Source organism: Microtus oregoni, unplaced genomic scaffold (genome assembly GCF_018167655.1).
Source record: "Microtus oregoni isolate MIOR12 unplaced genomic scaffold, Mior012 000040F_ref0000088, whole genome shotgun sequence".
NCBI classification, from domain to species: domain Eukaryota; kingdom Metazoa; phylum Chordata; class Mammalia; order Rodentia; family Cricetidae; genus Microtus; species Microtus oregoni.
In genome coordinates, this window is record NW_024543207.1 from 1,471,639 (window position 1) to 1,491,352 (window position 19,714).

The following is a 19,714-nucleotide window of genomic DNA, read 5'->3' on the forward strand; positions in this document are numbered from 1 at the left end:
AAGGTAAGACAGGACTGCCAAATTCTCAGGAATATTTAAGGCAGAGAACCCAAGCAAGGACCAGTATTTAACAGTGTAGCCACGGTTAAAATCTATGGTCTGCAACAGAAACATCAAGCTACTTCCCATTTTCAATCTGTTTTCACCCCCCACAAAAATACTTCAAGGTAGATATTAACGTTCCAAGTTTGCTCCAAGTAGCTCAGGAGAGTGGAGCTTGGGTTACGTGGTCTGCCCAAGACCCTGATGACGAGGTGCTGGATTCAGGTCAGGTCCACCATACTCTCAAGGCCATGACCTCAGCTGCCATGACATCTAGTCATACCTCGCAAGGGTACAGACTCTCAAGGGCTCAGGCTATCACTACAGATCACCAAGAGACTCTCGCTTACCTTCTTTGAGTCTGCCATCCTCCGCAGCTGATCCGTTTGGGAAAATGGTCTTGACAAAAATCCCCATCTGGCCTCGAACACAGTCTCGGCCTCCAGCAATGCTAAAGCCAAGGCCCTGTGTTCAAAGTAAACAAGAGTTTGGGCTGACACTACAGAATTTAACCACAAAAACCTTTCCCTCTGTATAAGTATTTGAGCGAGGTATCTTTTCTACTCAGGTTTGGGGTTTAAGTAGGAGACCAATTTCAAGTTTTCCTTCCCTATTTCCCTCCTCAGATTTAGCCGTAGTATACTAGGCTATTCATATTAAGGGAGGGATCTAGGTTGACTATGTGAAGTTTCTAATATTTGACAGTCTTTGACTCCAAGAGTCAGAGTTTCCCACTGATGAGCAAACGGCTCTTCAAGCTCTTCCACACCTTGCGGTCGCCATATTTGTCTCAGTCTTTCCATTTTGTATGCTGTCAAAGCAGGTATTTCAATATTTATATAGCATCAAGTTATTTGTACATTTACCTAATGGCAAAGCCATGAATATCATTCAAAATGATGGAGCATTCTCTAAGGATGCCAGGAGTATATTTCTTACAATGGGGAAAAGATTTGGGAACAGAACCAAAAAGATTGGAAGATCATTCTTTCCATCCTTGCCTTCCACCCTAGAATCTCTTGAGGGGCTGGCAACTCCCTGTATCAACTGGGCAAGGAGGGTGTGCCAGCCTCTCACTGCGAGGGTCACAGGAAGGAATGACAGGGAAGTTATGCCATCCCTTTTTAGATGTTAATTTTTTTTTAATGTAAAAACGAGGGGGCTGGAGAGATGGCTCAGAGGTTAAGAGCATTGCCTGCTCTTCCAAAGGTCCTGAGTTCAATTCCCAGAAACCACATGGTGGTTCACAACCATCTGTAATGAGGTCTGGTGCCCTCTCCTGGCCTGCATGCATACACACAGACAGAATATTGTATACATAATAAATAAATATTTAAAAAAAAAACGAAACCAAACTAAACATGCAAACAGGCTACCTAAAGGAGCAGGCTACCCCTCACCTGGAGGGCAAGAGTTGGCAGAAAGGAGCTCACCTTGCCTTTCTCTTTGTACAGCCCGATGATGGAGATAACGGACGGCCGAATGAGCCTCCATGGAGATTCCACGTGGGTGGTACTCAGAGAGCGGGTGGACTTCTTCACGATGTGGTATTCCTGAAAGCCAGCGCAAGGCAACACCAGATATTTTCACTTACCCTGCTGCGGGCTCGGGCATACAAAGAGACTTTGAAAATCTCAGCTGTCTTTCGAGTTAGCGATTCCCACTGGTCGGTCTGTGGTCCACTGGCTTAAAACAAGTTTACTCTAAAGACTACTGGAGCAGGGCCTCCCTCTGCCATACCCTGCCATACCTACCCCGTCACAAAGGGCTGCTTAGTGACCCCAAGCACCTGTGTCACACACTTTGTCTTTAACCGTAAGTCACAGATCCTTCTGGAATGGAGTCAGGAGAACAAAGATGACTATCCTGGGGGTTGGGCTCTTTTTGAAAATCTCTCCCACCCCTGCCCCAAGTTCAAAATCATGTTTAAAATGTATCTTAGCATTGCAAGCTTAATCTACTCATTCAGAAACTCAGCAAGCCCATGTGTCTTATAAACTGCAAACCATAGACCCAGACAACTGGTTTTCCACATAAAATGCCCTGCTGAGAAACGGCAGCCTTTCGGCTCTAATCCCTCGTATTTGGAAAAATCAAATACTTTCCCATAGCCACACTTTCCCCTTCTGGCAGCAGCTCCAATCCCAACCCCCCTTTCGTGCCCTCACCCATGCTAACCACATGTATCAGCAGAGTGCACACTGATAACATAACAAGGAGATTAAGTAGCTCCCGCTAAAGGGAGCCTTTTGCCCGCCGACTGGCTCTTAGAATAATAAATGTCTTCAGTGTCCATCACAGCACAGGTAGAAAAATATCACTGAGAAGAGAGCCATCGCAAAATAGTTTTCATACTTGATTTGTATCTGCTTCATTCATATGGAGGAATGAGATGTTCCCTCCTGCCAGGGCTAGTTTGCATCCCCTGGTGGCTTGGAAGAGTTTATACTTTTATCTTTGACAGAGTATCTGCCAGTAACATGGGCCGCCCAGACTTGGTCTCATTAAATAAACGATGTGGGCTTGGCAGTGTTACCACCCATTTACTGAAACCACTGCAGAGCGCGCCAGACACAGCCTGTGGCTGGCCAACCTTTGAACACAGGGGTTCAACGCAGGATCCCCTTGGGGACCCCCTTTCTCTGATCACCAGTCTTCAACCCTGCTTCATGCTCCCTCTCTTGGAAACAAGCAGAAGTCAGAGGTCTGTGTGCTTCATGTGGACATTTGAGAGCTCAAGGGGTCGCTCTGCCCTGCGTGCACCTGTGCTGTCTATAATGCACCGCCCACCGGCCACCAGAGGCTACAGGTTTGAATTAAGGCTCACTACGATTAAAACGCGCTCCGCAACTCCGCCAGTGCATTCCCAGGCTGAGACACACGTAGCTGCCATCTTGGATGCTACAGGTGCAAACCACTTATACCTATGCCCAAAGTTTTACTGAGTAACTACACTGGGCAGCACCTTTTGGCTTTTGGTGGAGGAAATAGCAGAGAGAGAGAGAGAGAGAGAGAGAGAGAGAGAGAGAGAGAGAGTAAAACCTGGGAGAAAGAGAAGAGGGCCAAAGGTAAGAGAAAGGACAAACTGAGGAAAGGAAAGCTCTCTGGTAAGACTGTCTACCCCAGCATCAGTTTCCTGAGCAACATAAAAAAACAAACACCATAAATACTTGATATTGACACCATGATTAGCTATAATCTTTCTTCAGAGATTCTGACACATAACCTTGAGGAAAATATTTAGCCATTTTGAGTTTCAGTTGTTCCACCACAGAGCGGTCCTGACACACTAGAAGTCAGGGTCCAAGCCCCTTAGACTCCTATCACCCAGGAGTCCCCAAGTATGATATTAGAGACATCACTGCTGGAACCTCCTCTTCCAGCCCTGTTTTTTCTGATAGATCCAGGGAAAAAATGCTAGTGATTTCCTGTTTGACTCATAGTACCAGAACCCAAAGAACCCCCAAGTTTCCCGGAGACTGAACCTCCTTCCAAGTTGGTTGTGAGCCTGTCCTCTCGCTTCCAGCGGGCCAGGGACAGGATAACCAAGGAGGAACTTTTAGTCAGGGCTGGAGAGTCAGGGTTCTTGACGGGAACAGGCTCTGTCATGCTAACCACCTACTTTAGACCCCTGCAGCAGGTGGGACCCCAGGCAAGGTACAGGCGCCTGTGCTCACGCCACCAACAGAGTTGTTATTCTGACACGTGACGTTCCTATTGAATAAGCAATGGTGGTTTGCCACAGACTCCGAGACGCCATTGTCTCCTGGCAGTTGAGAGCAACTCTTAGTTCCAAAACACACAGCATGAAGAGAACCAAGATGCTGAGATCTATTAAGAGATATTTCCCCACTTTCTTCAACCCTGGAACTGGCTTCCTTCTAATCTTTCTGGGTAGACCTCATATTCTCTCCGTGGCTCTCGCTCTGTCTCTCTAGGCCCAAATGCTCATGACCCTTATCAGTGGGCAGCTCTTCTGAACAGGGGTCCATAGAGATCTTTGGAAAGAAATAAAATGTATTCTCTCTCTCTCTCTCTCTCTCTCTCTCTCTCTCTCTCTCTCTCTCTCTCTCACACACACACACACACACACACACACACACACAATTGTGGAGACACAGGGTTTCCAAATCTGTGTTTTGGTTTCTAACCAAGTAATGGTGACTATGAGTGACCCAGAGACCCCACAGCCCGGGATTAACCTGTGATGTCCCAGTAGAATCCAGCAGCTGGGGAAGAGAGTGCTTCCGGCCATCCCGAGAGACCTCCAGCATCCTGATCCGGGGGTCCCCATTGCGTACCATCAGTTCATTATATTCTTCAACAGACTCTAGGCGGTGGACACCTCCTGCAACAACAAAAATGGAGTCGGGGCTTGGTAAGGCTTGAGAAGGGTGTTAGCAGAACCAATAGGCCGGAACACCACGTTTGCAATCACTGTGTGGTTTCAGAAGGTCTGGGGTTGAAGATGCATAAACGACCAAGTTTGCGCAGGCCTAGCCCCAGGTTCTGCATCAGCTTAAGGAGCAATGTGTGCACCGAGTCAGATGCAGGGGTGGCGGGAACAGCAAGAAACTGGTGAGGGGACCATTGGCAGGTGGTCTCCTAGCAATGGTGGGGCATCTCTTCACAGTGGCCATGGCTTCACTGCTAGGTGGGTGCTTTTACTCCACATATGATACTGATTTTTTTTTTTTTTGAGATATACAGTTGATGTAGGTCTTGCTCTGCGGCCAAGCTGGCTTGGAATTCAGAATTCTCTTGTGCCATGTGACTTCCAACCTCTGAGCACTGAAATAACTGGCATGCACAACTATGCCTAGCTTAGCAATGGCTTTCTGTTTTTATTCATGCTTATTAAGCATAACTTAAATGTACACAAAAGTGCATGAATGAAATCTCACACGACCTCTAACACATTGATCAAGAGACATAATCCAGAATCTCAGAAGCCCCCTCGGGTTACTGATTGCTCCTCATCTGACGAGGATGTGATCTTTAGACCAGTGATCTAAGTATCCTTGATCACCTCTGTCTATTTTTGAACTCTATATGAACCAATATGTACTTCTGTGTATAGGAGCTCCTTGCTCTTACATTTATTCTATTTTTATTTTGTGTATGTATGCATGTGGGGGTACATGTGCCATCATGCGGGGCACACGTGCCATCAGAGGACGACTTGAAGGAGTCCGTTCTCTCCCCCCACTATGCGGGTCCTGGGACTGGAACTCAGGCCATTAGCATTATGGGTAGGAACCTTTACTCACCGAGCTGTCTTGCCTATCCTTCTCATACTTAGTTTGTGAGACGCAACCGTGCTGGTCATGTGCCAACAGTTTGATCATTTCCGCTCTGCGTAACATTTCATTGTATAAACACGCTATACTTTATGCATCCTGTTGTTGAGGGACGCTGGCCTGTTTCCAGCTTGAGACATGAAACAGTAGTAACGTGTGTGTGTGTGTTGGTACACTCAGTATATTCCTGCCCACACATTACTGTTTTTTAAGCAGCCCACTAGAAATGCAGAAAGCATTGTGGGTCAGGTATGCATCTGTGGGACTCCTGATCAAGAATCAAGGCTACAGCTATTGTATTCTCACATGCGCCTCCTGTGAAGGTAACGTCTTCCCAGTGCGGTGTCGGTGTGGAGGTGCTGGCTTCTGGCATTCTTCCTCAGTACTCTTTCCTGCAGGATGAGCTCTGTCTTCCCCACGCCATCCTGCTCCCTATCTGTCTTTAATGTCAGTTGTTCCCCTGGGTGCACAAAGGGATCTCACTGTGGCTTTCAATCTTCATCCCACTGATGATGGACGGGCTCACACCTCTGTGTATACAGCATTGGCCGATCCCTTTTGTAAAGTGTTTATATCTTCTGTCCATTCGTTTATTAGATTTCCTTACTGATTTCTTAGTAAGGTTTTTATTGTAATGTGTGAGATGATGAATCCTTTGTGGGATCTATGTGTTATACATATTTTCTCCACATCTGTGCCTTACATTGTCTTAATGGTATTTTCTGGCGAATAAAAAGTCGTAATTTTAACAGGTATGATGTAGCCATTGATGGCTTAATGACAGGGTGTTTCGAGGAGTGTGGTGTGTTTACACAAAATAAGATGGGTCATAGTTTCTTTTCTATCATTTTAGATATTACAGAATCTAAATTTAGTTGCTTTATAAAATTCCCTGACAACATAGAGGGAAAGGGTCTGTCTTAGCTCATGGCTCCGGGTTGTAGTGGATCATGGCGGGGAATCACAGGGAGGAGTTTCGTCATATCACAACCCATGAGGAAGCAGAGAGCAACAACCACATGCATGCTAGCACTCAGCTCGCCCTTCCAGTCCAGGGCCCACCCATCCGATGGTACCCACCCCACATTCAGGATAGGTCATCCCACCTGAGTTAACCTAATAAAGCGACTCTCTCACAGGCATACCCACAGGGGAACCTTATCTAGACGATCACTCATTTGGAACCCCTCCAGTTGATTCCCGATTGTGTCAAGGTGACAATTAAAACTAGCCATCATGGGTGGTCATAATAGCGCTATGCGATATAATTATATGGGGTGACAGTTATGTGTGTTGCCCGTTGTGGACCAAACTGTAATTTTGCAAGCAGGGATGCAAACCAGCTTTTACTTTTATAATTGATGCTTTCAGATCCTACTTAGGAAACCTTTGCGATAATTTTATATGTGTGTATGTGTGTGTGTGTGCCTCATGTTGAGTTTTGAATAATGATACGGTGGTGATAACAGCTAATGGATGCCACTTAAGGCTTAGCTTTTCAAAAGCAAAGTATTAACTTTGTGAAGGAGGTTTTCAAACATCTGAAATCCCTTTGCAGCCAAGGAAAATTTTGCATTTAAAAAGATGGCAAACTTAAGAGGTTAACATGGATAAATCAAAAGTACTGAAGTTAAAGGAGACCCCTGCTGGCAAGAAAAGAGGTAGGCAGGAAGGAAAACTTGGGCTAGCATATTAGAAAAACCGTTCTGTGAGATGACGAATGATGTTGCTTTAGTCATTTTGGAGCCAGACTAGGCAAAGCCTTCGTGGAAATGGCTAGAACCTAACGCACATACTTAAATAATTCATAACTTTGTAATTCATGGGCCAGATTAATCTTTCTTGGCATGCCTACTCATCTGAAAAAGATTTAGTAGAAGCAAATTCCTTCTGGGTTGACAGGGAGGCGCTTGTCATTGACAGGAGAGAAACCACACACGGTAGCTTCCACTGATAATGCCCTGATGTATGAACACCGCAGTGACTCATTTCGAGAATATGAAACAAACACTCAGATCTGGAAGACAGACAAGTGAGGATTCCATGGCATTAAAACCTCCTCTGAGGGGCTGGAGAAATGGCTCAACGGCTAAGAGCACATGCTGTCCTCACAGGACCAGAGCTCGGTTCCCAGCACCCATATCAGGCAGCTCACAGATATCTGAACTCCAGCTTCAGAGAGCCCACGCCTTTCTCACCTCCTTGGGCCCAGACATAGGCACACAAACATTCATATTAAAAATAAACAAACTCCCACATGCAAATGTGTTTCAAGGAAAGCAGTTCACAGTGCCGTCAGAGCCCAGGTCCCCCAGCTTCTTTAGCATGTCTCCAGATGAAGCTGCCAGGCTTACAGATCCCACCCTCCCCCGTGAATATGCTCTATCCTGATAGCTGTCAGGGATGTGTTCCTCTTTCTTTCTGGAACCGGGATAGAAGTATCACGAGTTTACACAACTTTACCCAACACCATCGCTTCCCACCTCACAGCCTGCCGTTCTTTCCCTGTGCACTCTTGCCAAGCTTTACCGGACTGACTCATCATTGCCACCAGACGATATTGGGCCTTTCAAAAGAGAGAGGACTAAAAACAGTTGCCCAAAATGTCTTTCATCCTCCCCATTGCCTGGAAAATCTCCCATTCCTCTCCTCCTGCTCTCCAGTCTTTTACCCACGTCTCAGCCTTCCTTTATCCTGCTCTTTCCGAAGGCCTCCACAAGCACCACAGTCCAGACTCCCAGCCACTCTGCCGCTTGTACGTGTGTCTTATCCAGGCCACCGCTATGTGTACATGTGGGCTGCCTTCCCTGGGGACTAAGAGTTCTCACAAAGGCCTTCCTGTCTGAGGCCATTCAAACTCTTGTTTCCCTCTTGAGAAGGAAAGAGGCAAGAACAATCAGAATGAAAATGAAAATGACCATTATACTCATGACCCCAACAATAAAATGAACGGGTGCTTCTGAGGGAAGGGTCCATGGCTGTCACACCTTGAAGTGGCAGTACCAACCACATTCTCTCCTCAGTCTTCCAAAAGGGGGGACGCATGGAAGGCTCTCGCATCTGCTGAGAGAACCAGCGCACAGTGTAATCCTCCTTTCCCAGATGAAGAAGTCACTGGGCCCGGGTCACTTGTCTTGGGTGTAGAGTTGGAAACTGAACCCAGTTCCACTGATGCTTCCTCCCCTATTCCGTATTCCCCTATCACAGGTTTGGATGGCTAGAGAAGGCGAGACTCCCTGCGGCAAACGGTGAGCAGCCCTGGACTGGCTATCAGCTAAAGGCAAGTCTGGCACCAAACTGACAATATGGGCACATCTGGAAGATCTTCGAGCTACACCCCCACTCCCATCCGAATCTAGAAACGCTTTGACATGGTAGGGGACAGAATTCTTTTCACTGTCCCCAGGAAGCCAGTGGTGGGAAGAACTGGAACGTAGGTCCTTTTTCCTGGCTTCAATCCAGTGACCTTTGGGACTTCCTTAGTTGCTCTGATCTCATCTATAAAATAAGGAATGTAACTGCAGTGGTTTCAAAGATCCTTGTGTCTCCTGAGAACTCAGAGAGCCTCCCTGGGGACTGATTACAGTGGTGATAATCTCTGCCAAGCTGGCCACTGCCTCCTCTCCGCCCTTGTACACACAGGATTTAAAGGGTCTCTCTCAGCTGGGGTGGGGGGCTGCTTGTTGCCTCTAGGTGAGAGCCTTCTACCCAATGTCATATCTTTCTGCCAAAAGTCAACCTAACATGATGCTGCCTAGTTATTCCCAGTTCAATAAAATGACTAATTTTTTTTTTTTTTGACTAGAACTTTAGCAGAGATGTACTTTATGGTCTCACGCTATTTATCTTCCCTGAGAATAAATATTGCAGACAGCTAGATGATGGGGGGCATTGTCTGGGCTGGCAGCATTGTCTCTTTCCGTGCCAGGGATCTGGGTGCAGAAGAAGAAAATGATGGGATAGGGGATATTAACACACTATGCGTTGTGCTGGGTGATTTCCTGAGACTTAAAAATAAGACCTGGGGGCACTTGCTGTGCAATCCTGATGGCCACAGCATGCACAAGTCTACACGTCTACACGTCTACACACACACACACACACACACACACACACACACACACACACACCTGCAGCAATAAATAAATATATGGTGAAACAAAAATATTAACTTAATCTTTCAAAGTCAGGGTATCAGCTAGATTGGACAGCTGTTGAAATGGAAGTTGAAGGAGGTTTAAAAATAGCCTAGGGGCCAGGTGGTGGTGGCACACGCCTTTAATCCCAGCACTGGGGGAGGGGGGGCTGAGGCAGGCAGACCTCTGTGAGTTCAAGGCCAGCCTAGGCTATTGGAGCTAGTTCCAGGACAGACTCCAAAGCCACAGAGAAACCCTGTCTCGAAAACCCAAAAAATAAAAAACAAACAAACAAAAGACAGCCTAAGGATGCCAGGCTACCAACTGCTAAGGGCCCAAAGCTAAGTTTTACCTCCTTTCCCAATACCTGTGAGCAGGTGGCTGGAGCCAAGTCACCTACTACGCCAGTAGGCATTGTGTCAGGAGCCCACGCCACATCTGGAGACCCTAAAAATGCTCCAGTGCATTTTTAAATGCAGGAAAAGTTGAGCGTGATGGTAACGAGAGAAGACAGTAATGAACTCAGTACATATCTTGTATGTTAGTGTGTGTTATACACATACGTGTATGGAACTCTGCAAGTCCATGCAGTGTGTCTCGAGCCCAGAGGTTGGCATTAGGTCCCTTCCTCTATCATTGTGCACCATTTACTTGTTTCACTGACAGTGTGTGACAGAATGCACATGAATACAGCGTATGTGTGCGCATATGGAGCCAGGCAGGGGTCTGCTGTCTACACCCTTATGTTCGTGTGTGGTGTTTCGTGTGTGCCTGCAGCTGCTCTTGGGTCTGTGTTTGCTTGTGAAGGCTGGAGTTCAGGGTCCCCCACTAAACCCTCAGGCTTGCGGCCAGCCAGTGAGCCCCCAGGGACTCTCCTGTCTCGGCCCTACCCTAGTCCCAGTGCTGGGATTACAGACGTGGGCCAAACCGGGCTTTTTCTTGGGTACTGAAGATCTGAACTCAGGTCTTGCAGCTTGGTTAACAAGTACTTGACCCACCGAGCCATCTCCCCAGTCCCCAGCAAACATCTGCATGGGAACACAGTCATGAAATTTATTTTTTGATGGGAAAAAAAAAGTACCCAACAAGGCAAAAGTGCCAAGGACCCATGAAAGTCATATGTGTCTTCTGCTGTCTCCCCCAGAGCACAGGCCAGGGCATCTGGGGAAGAATGCAGTACACATTGAATATGGAAGCCATCAGTTCTGAAAGTTGCAATCTTTTCCGTCATTTCTCCTGCTTAGCTGAGGAGGCATGTGATGTACGATAAAATCCTTCTGCCCCTTGTTCTAGTGGGCCCAGAGTTGTTTCTGCGGGGCGGGGGTGGGGCACGTGCATGCTGAGAGTATGGGCCTCCCGAGCATTGGCGCTGAGAGGGTCACCTGAAGCCTCATTAAGGTAAATGAGCTAAACATTCAGGAAACTGAAGTTTCAACAGACAACACATACACATACATACACACACACACACACACACACGCATGCACACACATGCACTTTGTAAGGACTCAGAAGAAACAGTCACGTGGGCAGCTAGGCTTAAGGTGCTCTGCCAGGGCACGCCTCACTGGAGGAGACAGTTCTGAGATTTGAAGGAGATGAAGGGCTCATCTCCCCAGGTGGAAGCCTGTTAACGCTCCACCTAGGAGGATGAGGCAGGAGGACTGGAGTCCAGGCCAGTTTGGGATACATGACAAGCTGAGGGCTCTCCCCAAAGTGTTCCTCCTGTTGATGGGTTCGCTTCTCTCAGTCTCCACAGGCAGGGTGTTGCCACTTACCTGAGAGACGGCTCTTAAGCTTCATCTTATTGTTGCCTTGTTTGGGACTTTCCAAGCTCCCCTTGGATTCCTCAGAGCTGCCTACATCCTGGGATTCTTCTGAGTCGGGCATCTAGAAGGCAGAGCACAGAGCTGAAGGGAGAGGCTAGGCCTCCAAGGAGTTATCTCAGTCAGGCAGGAGAAGCAGCAATACCTATGTCACGTGAAAGAAATGGCTCACAGGATGACAACCCCACCCTTCAGATAACCAGAGTGCCACAAGCTGGCAAGTTCCCCCTCAGAGGCAACAGGGAGATTTCAGACCTGAAGGAAAGGACCCCTGGGGCTGTTTCCACTCCCATTTTATCTGGTCAAGATCACCCCAGGCTAGCCAGAGGCAAGGCTAGGGCTCCTGGCTTATAACTCTGAGCTTTTTGTAGGAGGCAGGTTGCCACAGATAGACATCAAACCAGAAATCCAAACCTGATTTCAGACTTCAGCTTGTGCCAGTGACAGTCAGGGATGTGTTGTGGAAATGTGGTTTAAGACAATTTTGCCATTAGGGAGACCTCGATGACCTAGGCCCAACACTAGGGGTGGAGGTGGGGTGCTCCTGACATTCAAGAGACCAGTGCCAGGCACAACATTGTTACATTCACCTTGTAAGATAAGCAACTGTTGAGGATAAAAATGTGTAGTATAGAAAATACGTCAATGAGGAATACAGTCTTTACTGTCAGGTACTATGTACCAGATAGAACTGCACACCCTACGCCGAGGGGGGGGGCGGGTCTCCCATCTGGTGGCACAGGCTAATGTCGGCATCAGCATTTGTGGCACTACCATGTCACTCCATAAATCTTCCGGGGGCTCGCCACTGCATATGTAGCCCACACCAGTGGCTAAAATATTATGAGTGTATTTCCTTCAACCCACCCCCACGTTCCATGAGCCACACTCCTCATCCTGAACTGTCCAGGTTCTGTGGAAGTGTCAGTCAGGCCGAATGTCTGCAGGTCACCTTTCACATCAGCTTCCAGAAAGTGATTCAGAAAACATCACCCCAAAGGTCAGGCTGTCAGGCATTCCAGCGGCGCTAACCATGCTCAAAAGTACGCTAGTAGATTGAAGCAGGAGACTTGGGTGTTGGAGAGCAATTGTTAAAATTTGGGGGGCCAGGGGTACTGAGGAGATGGCTCAGTCAATACAGTGCCCCTCATGGAAGTCTGAGGCCTTGTGTTTAGATTCCCAGAACCCAAGGAAAGAGCGGAGAGTGGCGGCCTAAATCTAACTCCAGCAGAAAGGAAAGCAGGGGCTGGGAATGGTGCGGGTTGGGGTAGGGGTGGGGGTGGGTGTGTGCAGAGAGAAGCAGGTCTCTGGAGCTTTTTGAGAGATGGTGCCTCGAGAAATAAGACTTTTAAATAAAAATAAATCCTAAAAAGAAGGTGGAGCTCGGTTGCCCTGTTGAGGAAGACAGCCAGAGTTAATCTCTGGCCTCTGCAAGCATGCACACATGTGCATGCCTGCCTGCCTATATGTACACACACGCACATGAACATTTACAGCCCCCATCACATTCAAGGGATAAACTGAAAACGTTTTAACAATATCAAATAATATGCTCCCCCTTAGAATTTTATTTTCCTTTGAGATTCTAGAGGGGGAAAGCCTCATATTAAAATAGATGAGCTCATGCTATCTATGCACACAGAGTTGCAAGGGGTATATGTCTAACTAATTCTGTATGTAAATTATAAAAAAATTTAAAACTATCTCTCAAATGCCTTGTCTTTTGTGAGGTGGTTATATATATATAAAGATATTATATATATGTATATATTCCATAGGTTTGAAAATTCCCTTTCTTCTTAAGGTTCAAGTATCTTTTCAGATAAGAATGAGGAGCATAGGATGAGAGGACAAAGAGATGGGCAGAAGTTTTGGGAGGGGCACTGGGAAGGAAATGAATCCTGTCATAATAAACAAAGAGTTTACAATGTCAGGGACTGGCTGGTGTCCAGGGCTAGATTATGAAGGGAATCCTGAGGATTGTTTTATAGGTTTTCCAGAGGAATGGATGCCTTTGTCAACCTCAAACCCTGACCTCGATGTAAACCCAGTAAAAAGAACTGTGCAAACAGGAATCATTCAGAGAGATGAACAATGACACGGAAAGAGGCAGAATCGCCACTGTGAACAACAATTCTCAGAGCAGGGTGATGCTGTGGCTTGCCTAAAGAAAAAGTGAACTCTGCTTGCACGTCCATGTGGCTTTGGGGCTATTGAATGGGTGGGAGCCAAGACCAAACTGGCCAGAGATGTTTAGATCAAGGAAGGACCCTCCACCTCCCCACCAAGGCCCTGTTTCTGGAGTTAGGAACGCATTTCTTCTGGTCTCCATCATTCCAACACAGCCACAGGCCTTCCACAGAATCAGAGTGATTCGGGGAATGACACGCAAACTCTTAAGTCCATGATGCAGAGACCCCCATCTCCTTGATTTCCAGTTTCATATTTACTAGGCTCTCGCTCCTACCATGCTAACCTACTATAGCTAATACAGTAATGTGGACAGTTAACATGCCCAAGTGTGCGCTCCGCTCAGTCCAGTTCTTTGCCATTTCATTTTCCCAGTGAATATGCTTTCCGAGATAAACAGCGATGGACCCATCTGATAGATGAGGGAAGAAAACAGAGACATTTAAGCAGTATTATTTTGCTGAGGATATTCAAGACCCACAATAGATTGCACGTGAAAGGTCAGATCTAAAGTCTGGAGATGCCAGAAAAATGCAGTGACCATGCATTTGCAGGAGCTGAGGGCGAGATTTCAAAGTAGAGACGGTCAACCAAAGCCTTCAAGGACAGTGCATCCCCCTTTCAATCTCCCAACGCAACAAAGAATGAAATGATACCTAGTTTCTGTGACTTACAAGCTGTGAGATTGCTGATGCCAAAGAAGTCCTTCGGTAAACCGTGGCTAAAATGTGAATGATCTAGATACACCGCAAAGCACTTCGAAGGACAAGCGGCTGAGATCAAGGCAGGAATGAAGTGTTAGCATAGGAATGTTACTCCATTTCGTGTTGCCGTAACAGCACACACACTACAGGACTGGTCTGCACAAGGAAAACCTAGCTGGGTGTGGTGGTACACACCTGCAACTCCAGCACTCCCCAGGTGGAGGCAGGGGGATTATGAATTCAAGGTCCTCCTCAGTTATAGAGTTCCATTTCTTGTTATTTTGGATGCTGGGGAATCCAACATTGAGGAGCCAATACCTGGTCGAGGTGCTTTGTGTACGGCCACGGCAAAAGACCAAAGGGCCAAACTTGCCCTTCTGAAGGCCTGGTTCATGGTAAATAGCCAACACCACACAGCGGGAAAAGTTTCCAACATAGGCTTTATTTAAACCAAAGCAAAGGGGTTCTGAATTGGAATAGGACCATTTCCTCCCTTAACAGAAAATTTGTTTGTCACTTTGGGCTTGGAACTCAAAGAACAGGAAGTGGGCTTTGGAGACACATTAGCTCCATGTTCTAGCAGGAAGCGGTGTACAAAGTATCATTTTGACTACAATGGGCCTTCCCTTAGTCCTGTGCTATTGTGTGGAAATGCCCATGTTAAGAGAATCCTTTTGCTGGGCGTATTCCCTGCTCCAAATTCGTAGAACAAAGGAGCCCACTCTGGAAATGACATTTGTAGCTGTACTGGAAGTAAGTTAGCAGGAAGTTCTTCTGGAATTTCTCCATTCAGTCCGGCAGCTCCAGTTAGCACAAGGCCAGGCTGTAATATCTTAATAGACTGCTGTAGACCCCGTGGCAGAGCCTCACGTACCTGTGAAATCCTCTCTCAGTGATAAAGCAGTTTTAGCTTTGGGTTTTGCAGAGAGGGGAGTGGGCAGAGACCCCAGCTGTGAGGCACCCATCCTGCTTGTGTCATTTTATCAGTAATTCATGTCCCGAGCTCCAGCCAGTGTCCCCATCTGAAATATGGGGCTGCAGGGGAGGATTAAATCTACTACGTGGATTTCTGCTTCGCGGAGGCAGGCTTCTCTTAAAACCACAGTAACCAGTTGAGAATAGGGTAATGAGGGGGAGGGAAAGAAAGAGAAGGAATATGAATATGAGACTATTCTGGAAGCCAATAAGCAATCAGATGGGATGGAAAAGATCTGACCTATGCTGAATCCTAAATGAGGACTAGAGAAAGCTGAGCAGCAAACCCATTTTGCATAGAGAACCCCTACAGCTCAAATTGCCCACAGAGGATCCCTGGAAATGACCATGAAGGGAAGGCTCAGCCAGGTCCAGGTGTGGAGGGCGGAGTGATGGTTGCAGGTATCCACCTTGGGTCGATTCTGAGGGAGCTTCCTAAGAGCAAGGAATGACTAAGCCCATCCCCCGTTTTCAGTAGTCTCTTAGTATTCTCCTCTTCCATCCTGCCCCCCCCCCCTCAACTGGATCACTCCTGCTCCCATCCCCACCTGCCCCATTCACGAAATCTCTTCTATTTCCTCTTCCCCAGAAGATCTGGGAAGCCAAACCCAAATAGAGAGAAACTCAAAGCAATTCTACTAAAATCAGGAACAAGACAAGGCTGTCTATGCTCGCCATACCTATTCAATATAGTATTTGAAGTTCTAGCTAGAGCAATAAAACTACTAGAGATCAAGGGATCTAAACTGGAAAGGAAGAAGTCAAAGAACCTGATGTTGGTGGACAGGGACGATTTCCTGGGCAGTGGCTGACTCTCAACTGATAGCGATGTACAAAATGCATTTGAACAATGGCTACTTTACTAAGTAGAGGGCTCTCCCGATTGCTTCTCCATAACAGTGGGCCCTACAAGACAGAATCTAGACTAGTATTTTGGCAACAAAACATCTGCGCCAAAAGTCAAAGGGACAGAAGGAATATTTGAGAAGGCATCTGAACTTGGGCAGAGCAGAACTGTGAAGAAGGTGAGTGGAGAAGGAGGTAAAAAAGAAATTCAAAGGGGAAGGATACAAAACTCCAGAGGTCGCCAATTACTGACCAAAAACGTACAGCGGGAAGCGATACTGTTTAACCCTGCAACATTTAAATCCGAGGCAAGATGAATCTCAAGAAGCAGGTGACAGAGGCCCAAGGGCAGGCGCCCAGGGATGTCAGAGCAGGTCTGGCTCAGGACTATGCAGAGCACGTCCCCAGTTGAGCAAAAGCGAGTGGGGTGGGGAGGAGATACTTCCATCTTCAGCCTCATGAATTCTAGGCCAAGTAGGAGCAAACTTGAAAAATGTGGCCCAGGACTGAAAGTCCTGCTCCTTGAAACATGGAGGATCTGTCAGAGGCACAATCCACACTTGATACAGGACAGCAGGTAATGGATGACTTGGTTTCAAAGGGTAAAAGGCAAATACAGGAGCTTTCAGATTCATACTAAAAGCCTCTCATGCAGGACCAGGTTGATTCCAGCCAGCCTCCCTTGGGAGGAAGATTCCCCAGGGCTACAAGCTCCAGACAGCTGGCATCCTTCAAAGATGCCAAGAACATTGTCATTGAAAGAGTATTTATTTTGATCTTATGGGTGAGTGTTTTGTCTGCAAATAGGAAGTGTATCACATGCATGCCTGGTACCCTCCAAGGCAGGAAGAGGGCAATGGATCCCTTGTAATTGGAGTTAAATGGCTGTTAGCTCCCCTGTGGGTGCTGGAAACTGAACCCAGGTCTTCTGAAGGAGTAGTGGGTGCACTTAACTGCTGAGCCATCTCACTATTCCTCCTCCCACCCCTGGTACATTTTCATCCTCGAGTTTTCTTTAGTGCTATTACCAAGCTTCTGTTATAGCCAATTGGAACATAACTCTCCACTGGTCTTTTGCGTTCTTGTGAGAGAAGCATAGATTGGGTTTTATCCTGGGTGAACAGACTTGACATGGGAGACAGTGTCCCAGGAGGGAGATGTAGGTTTGTTTACTATGAAGTAAAAGAAATATAATGTCGCTGTCTTGAGCCAAGGCTAGTCAGGCTTGCTTCAAGCCAACCAAACAGCCCTGACCTGGGACTGAATCCTACACCCGAGACCAGAGAAAGCTAAAACCTAGCTGTGGTAGCTTCAGTAACAGTCAAAATTGCTTCTGACCTGAAACTGCATGTCTTCTGCAGAAGACACTTTCAAACTCATTTTTTTTTAAAGATTTATTTATTTATTATGTATACAGTATTCTCAGTACTCTGCCTGTAGGCCAGAAGAGGGCACCAGATCTCATTCCAGATGGTTGTGAGCCACCATGTGGTTGCTGGGAATTGAACTCAGGACCTTTGGAAGAGCAGGTGGTGCTCTTAACCACTGAGCCATCTCTCCAGCCCCCTCAAACTCATTTTTTAACTGCTTGAAACTGTCCTGGAAAAAAATTAAAGTCCCAGGAACATGATTTTTTCTGGAGGAGAAGAGGAGTAGAGAAGGGGAGGGGCAAGGAGAACTTGAGGGAACAGGATAGTTGAGGTGGAGGAAGGACAGAGTTGAGAGCAAAGGAGAGATATTTTGATTGAGGGAGCCATTATGGGGTTAATAAGAAACCTGGCGCAAGAGAAATTCCCAGAAATCCACAAGTATGACCCCAGCTAAAACCCTAAGCAATAGAGGAGAGAGTACCCGAACTGACCTTGCCCTGTAGTCAGGCTGATAAATATCTTAAATATCACTATAGAACCTGCATCCAGCAACTGATGGAAACAGAGACAGAAACCTGCATCAGAGCACTGGACTGAGCTCCCAAAGTCCAGTTGAAGAGCAGGAAGAGTGAGAATATGAGCAAAATGGTCAAGACCATGATGGGTTCACCCACTGACACATTCTACCTGAGCTAATGGGAGCTCACAAACTCCTGCTGGACTGGGAAGGAACAAGCATAGGACCAAACTATTCCCTCTGTATGTGGTTGACAGTTGCCTGGCTGGGGCAGACTGAGGGGCCACTGGCAGTGGCACCAGGATTTATCCTTACTTGCTTGTGCTGGGTTTTTGGGATCCTAATTCTCTTTGGATGATACCTTGCTCAGCCTAGATATAGTAGCGAGGGCCTTGGACCTTCCCCAAAGTAATGTGCCTTACCATCTGAGGATTGGATGGGGGTGGGGTGGGAGGATGTGTAGAGGGAATAGGAAGAGGGGAGGGAGTGGGAACTTGGATTGGTATGTATAATGAAAAAAGACAGTTTGTTTTCCTTTTTTTAAAAAAAATAAAAATAAAAAAGATTTTTATCTGGAACAAACACTGTCTATAGTTTGCCCCTCCCACTCCCCATTTTTTTAATATCAAGGGCAGTGGGTTAATAACGTGATGCAGTTATGGGTCCATGGCTCTCTGGCTCATTTACATTTCACGTAAATGAAAAGTAAAGAACACGTGAGACTAACAAATCCAATCTTGTTGGAACGGAAGAACCCTGTTTGTGTGTTTCAGTGAGAAGCAGTCTAATCTACAGATGCTGGAAAACCAATCTTTCTTCTGTATGCAACATCAAGAATCTCATTAGCTAAGATGGAACAAAATAAGATGTAGGAGATACCAAAGACAGCCATTAAGCGTCTTTATGTTTTATTTTTGTTTCGTAACTCAAAGGTCAAGGAAATTTAAATGACAATCACTTTCAGTGGATTCTTAGCCTCTGGATCACAGTCTGCAAAGGGTTTATCAGCATCCACGTGAGCATCATTATTCCACGGACATTTTCTCTTAAGGTGGAACTGCCAAAAAGCGTCACTTTGAACAAGACAAACCATGGGTACCAAGGTTTCATCTGTGGGAGCAGAGGAAGCTCAGTGTCCCCAGGAATCGGCCCCTTGGGTCCAAGCTAGTCTATGACTTAGCGATGTTTTGGAGATGCTGCTTGCAGTACTGACGAGGTCGCCTCAAACACTCGGTGACTCAGCTAACGTGGCTCCAGAGGCCTCACAAACAAACAGCATGGCTTTTATCTCCAGCTTTTCCATTGCACAAGCATATCTGGTCCCAAGGAAAACCTTGGGAGAAATGGTCACTCCTAGTTCACACTAGGGTTTTTACTGTTCCCATCGCTTATAAAAAGTGTATGGTAGGGGGGCAGAATCTGCAGATGTGACAGAACACATCTCAGCTCTAGATCCCAGGGGAAGCTGGGTTGGTTCACCCACTGGTCAGGATCCACAGGATAGAACAACGTGATTTCCCTTTCATGCTTCAGTCGCAGGAAGATGGTTTTAAGGCTTCTAAATGAAGCCCATTTTCCAAATCTCTGGGGCAGATGTGTGAGTGGCCAAAAGAGAACCAGATGGCCATCAGAGAGGCCAGCGCCAAAGATGAATAAGCATTCATACAGAGGAAATCAGAGCAACACTGTGTGCTCGCGCACACAATTTAATCAGGACTGAGTGGCAAGGAGCCTGTGACTTGCCTGCAGAAATTAAAAAGGACTCCACCCCTCTGCTGGACCATCACTCTCCATCTAAGAGAATAGCT

The 19,714-nt window shown here is 46.7% G+C and overlaps 1 protein-coding gene across 4 annotated transcripts in view; it reads right to left on the reverse strand.

Annotated features, from left to right (window-relative positions):
- The window catches only part of Pdzd2 (PDZ domain containing 2), a 358,456-nt gene that overhangs the window by 42,638 nt on the left and 296,104 nt on the right, over positions 1 to 19,714 (reverse strand). For all 4 annotated transcript variants that reach the window (XM_041632042.1, XM_041632040.1, XM_041632041.1 and 1 more), the window contains 4 exons: positions 11,257 to 11,368; positions 4,245 to 4,390; positions 1,476 to 1,595; positions 393 to 507 (listed from right to left, as the gene is read on the reverse strand). In XM_041632042.1, coding sequence (XP_041487976.1) covers positions 393 to 507; positions 1,476 to 1,595; positions 4,245 to 4,390; positions 11,257 to 11,368 — 493 coding nt within the window. The remainder of the gene's footprint in view (positions 1 to 392; positions 508 to 1,475; positions 1,596 to 4,244; positions 4,391 to 11,256; positions 11,369 to 19,714) is intronic.